The sequence below is a fragment of the Episyrphus balteatus genome, chromosome 1, assembly GCF_945859705.1.
Source record: "Episyrphus balteatus chromosome 1, idEpiBalt1.1, whole genome shotgun sequence".
Taxonomy (NCBI): Eukaryota; Metazoa; Arthropoda; class Insecta; order Diptera; family Syrphidae; genus Episyrphus; species Episyrphus balteatus.
This window is the reverse complement of record NC_079134.1, coordinates 64,857,945-64,862,844: the sequence shown is the minus strand read 5'-3', so window position 1 is coordinate 64,862,844 and position 4,900 is coordinate 64,857,945. Positions and strand designations below refer to the sequence as shown.

Sequence of the window (4,900 nt, the reverse complement as noted above, 5' to 3'; positions counted from 1 at the left end):
AATAATAATAATAATAATAATAATAATAATAATAATAATAATAATAATAATATAATAATAATAATAATAATAATAATAATAATAATAATAATAATAATAATAATTAATAATAATAATAATAATAATAATAATAATAATAATAATAATAATAATAATAATAATAATAATAATAATAATAATAATAATAATAATAATAATAATAATAATAATAATAATAATAATAATAAATAATAATAATAATGATAATAATAATAAATTTTTTCCTGAATAATAATTATTTTCGAAATTTTGAACTTAAAATGGCTTATACTATTGTTTAGAAGTATGAAATTAGAACTTAGGGACGTTTGAAACATCCCTCTACCACAAGCAGTTTAGCCAGGAAAGGGATGCCGGGCTTTTGTTTTCAATGAAACTGATGATGGTTTTTAATGAAAACAATAAGTGTTGCGGTCGTATGGAACCGAGATGAATATGGTTTACTGTGTGTTTACATTTTTGTATTGGAGGGCTTAGAGGAAACCTGAGAAAGCTTTGAAGCATCTTCCTTTTGCACTAACGAATATGTTGAAAGGGGGGTCGGAAATCGTTAAATGTTTGTCTAATGAATTATGAGTGTTTTCACACTCATTTGTATTAAAGGCATATTGGTTTCTTTTTGTCAGAGGGTTGGAATTAGAACTGAGACAAATAAGGCCGACCTTCGTAGGGTGAAACATTTGGAGGGTGGAAAGCAGGTGAAAATCTCCTTATGAACTTGTGTGGTGTTTATTTCTTAACAATTCACATCCATAAGTACTTACTTGATTTTACTTTTATGTCCCTTTTACTTCTTTCAATTTAACCATACAAATTCAACTATAATATCTGTATTTAATGATGTTTTTTTTTTTCAATTTTTCCATTTGTACTCTCAATTATATTAATTTTTGTTAAGTTCTTAAATTAAAAATTGTACATGCTAAAAAAATATAATATTTGCAAGGATAACAAAAATACACTAGCCCAAAAAATTAAGGGAACAAAAAAAAATCGTGATTTTTTAGTGATTTTTGATAGGCTGTATCTCAGTTAAAAATGATCGCATCATGACAAAATAAAAATCATGTGAAAACTCTATTCTTCTTGTTTTAGGATTAAATGTTAAAATATTTTCTTTCTAACGGTAAAATAGCTAAATCGTTGAAACTGTTCAAAAACTAAAATTTTTCAATTTTTTTTGTTTTTACTTTTCTCCTAAGAATGTAGGAAAATTTTTTCTGATCAAATGATTATTATTTTTAGAAAAGTTATTTATTTGGCTTTAAGATTCATTTTGTTTCAAACTTCTACGATTTTTTTTAGACTGCAAAATCGGCCATCAAACCAAAAACCATACTTTTGACTTTGACTATCAATATCTCAACAACGGATAACTGTACAGAATATTCAAAGGCACATTTAAAAACTTCATTCAATTCTCTACAAAGAAATTTTTTTTTTCAAACAAAGTTCTAAATGACTTACTTCTTGTTACTTTTTTATGAGCAAAATCAAATTCTTTTTGAGTTTATTTGAACATTTTATTGATAAATATCGTTTAAATTTAAGATCAACCAAAAAAAATTAAAAGTTTTCAAAAAAACTTAAATTTTGAAAAAAAAGCTTTTTATACCATTTTTGAATATTTTTCCTAATTTTGAAATTTTTTGTTTTTCTTTGGTTTATCTATAATTTAAACGATATTTATCAATAAAATGTTCAAATAAACTCAAAAGAATTTGATTTTGCTTATAAAAAAGTTACAAGAAGTAAGTCATTTAGACCTGCAGAAATATGGTGTTTTATTTCATCTCAAAAGTTCAAACCCTCACAACAGAAAAACTGCTTGATGAATAAGTCTGAAACTTGGCATATTAATTTCAGATATATTAAGCTTTTGCGTCTTAGTAAGGGTATGACAGCATCTAACTGATGAGCCCACTGTCATACCTGGGCGAAACGCATATGGAGTTGAGGTCACTTTAACTTTTTAATAATAAAAAGTTATTAACTTTTTAATTGAATTATATTAAGCTTCAATAATTAAGCCTCAGTTTAATCTTATTACCCATAGAAATTAAATAGCGTTACATTTCTAAAAAACCGTAAAAATGCATATTTTAATGGCTTTTCTAAATTAATCTCAAAAATAAGGAAACATTTTGTTTGACAAAGAAAACTTAATTTCTTTGTAGAGAATTGAATGAAGTTTTTAAATGTGCCTTTGAATATTCTGTACAGTTATCCGTTGTTGAGATATTGATAGTAAAAGTCAAAAGTATGGTTTTTGGTTTGATGGCCGATTTTGCAGTCTAAAAAAATCGTGGAAGTTTGAAACAAAATGAATCTTAAAGCCAAATAAATAACTTTTCTAAAAATAATAATCATTTGATCAGAAAAAATTTTCCTACATTCTTAGGAGAAAAGTAAAAACAAAAAAAAATTGAAAAATTTTAGTTTTTGAACAGTTTCAACGATTTAGCTATTTTACCGTTAGAAAGAAAATATTTTAACATTTAATCCTAAAACAAGAAGAATAGCTAAAATCACCAAGAGTTGGCATTGCGGTGTAATCTTATAGACATTAAAATGCCATACTATAAATACCAGCCTCATGGAGTTTTGCTTAGTCCAAGTTTTAAGCTTTACTGGGACCGGGAACTGACAACTGACCACACAATTTTGGCAAACAGACCGGATATAGTATGGATAGATAAAGTTAATAAAAAGGGATTCCTCATAGACATAGCCGTCCCACTGTCATCTAACGCCAATCGTACTTTTGCCGAGAAAATAGGGAAATACGTTGAACTCGCACATGAAATAAAACAGCGAGAAAGACTCACGGAAATCCGAGTTGTGCCTATAATCAAAACTAGTACGGGAATAATTGCAAAAACTGTGAGAGCTGAGCTTGAGAATATAAAATGCCAACACTTAATTCACGAAATCTCGAAATCAGTCATACTAAGTACTTGCAGAATAATGCGAAAATTCCTACAGCAACCGTAATTTAACAACAAACAACAACAAAAACAATTCGAAATACATATTTTTGTTTTATTTGGAACAACCATGATGCAGCCAACCACAACAAAAGGGCTAGAACATGGTCTATGCTCCAACAGAGCCTAATCCCTTGGCATAGCCCGGGATAGGTACTTTTCCAGCTCCATAGCAGCTGAGAATTCTTACAAAAGTCAATAATAATAATAATAATAATAATAATAATAATAATAATAATAATAATAATAATAATAATAATAATAATAATAATAATAATAATAATAATAATAATAATAATAATAATAATAATAATAATAATAATAATAATAATAATAATAATAATAATAATAATAATAATAATAATAATAATAATAATAATAATAATAATAATAATAATAATAATAATAATAATAATAATAATAATAATAATAATAATAATAATAATAATAATAATAATAATAATAATAATAATAATAATAATAATAATAATAATAATAATAATAATAATAATAATAATAATAATAATAATAATAATAATAATAATAATAATAATAATAATAATAATAATAATAATAATAATAATAATAATAATAATAATAATAATAATAATAATAATAATAATAATAACAATAATAATAATAATAATAATAATAATAATAATAATAATAATAATAATAATAATAATAATAATAATAATAATAATAATAATAATAATAATAATAATAATAATAATAATAATAATAATAATAATAATAATAATAATAATAATAATAATAATAATAATAATAATAATAATAATAATAATAATAATAATAATAATAATAATAATAATAATAATAATAATAATAATAATAATAATAATAATAATAATAATAATAATAATAATAATAATAATAATAATAATAATAATAATAATAATAATAATAATAATAATAATAATAATAATAATAATAATAATAATAATAATAATAATAATAATAATAATAATAATAATAATAATAATAATAATAATAATAATAATAATAATAATAATAATAATAATAATAATAATAATAATAATAATAATAATAATAATAATAATAATAATAATAATAATAATAATAATAATAATAATAATAATAATAATAATAATAATAATAATAATAATAATAATAATAATAATAATAATAATAATAATAATAATAATAATAATAATAATAATAATAATAATAATAATAATAATAATAATAATAATAATAATAATAATAATAATAATAATAATAATAATAATAATAATAATAATAATAATAATAATAATAATAATAATAATAATAATAATAATAATAATAATAATAATAATAATAATAATAATAATAATAATAATAATAATAATAATAATAATAATAATAATAATAATAATAATAATAATAATAATAATAATAATAATAATAATAATAATAATAATAATAATAATAATAATAATAATAATAATAATAATAATAATAATAATAATAATAATAATAATAATAATAATAATAATAATAATAATAATAATAATAATAATAATAATAATAATAATAATAATAATAATAATAATAATAATAATAATAATAATAATAATAATAATAATAATAATAATAATAATAATAATAATAATAATAATAATAATAATAATAATAATAATAATAATAATAATATAATAATAATAATAATAATAATAATAATAATAATAATAATAATAATAATAATAATAATAATAATAATAATAATAATAATAATAATAATAATAATAATAATAATAATAATAATAATAATAATAATAATAATAATAATAATAATAATAATAATAATAATAATAATAATAATAATAATAATAATGATAATAATAATAAAT

The 4,900-nt window shown here is 18.1% G+C and overlaps 1 protein-coding gene across 1 annotated transcript; it reads left to right on the top strand.

Moving 5' to 3' along the window:
• Positions 1-3,376: 3,376 nt before the first annotated feature.
• On the top strand, positions 3,377-3,961 carry LOC129907709 (uncharacterized protein DDB_G0287625-like; the record flags this gene model as incomplete). The annotated part of the gene is made up of 1 exon (XM_055984037.1): positions 3,377-3,961. A coding segment is annotated over one exon (585 nt), but the record flags the coding sequence as incomplete, so codon positions are not given.
• Between the last annotated feature and the right edge of the window lie 939 nt (positions 3,962-4,900).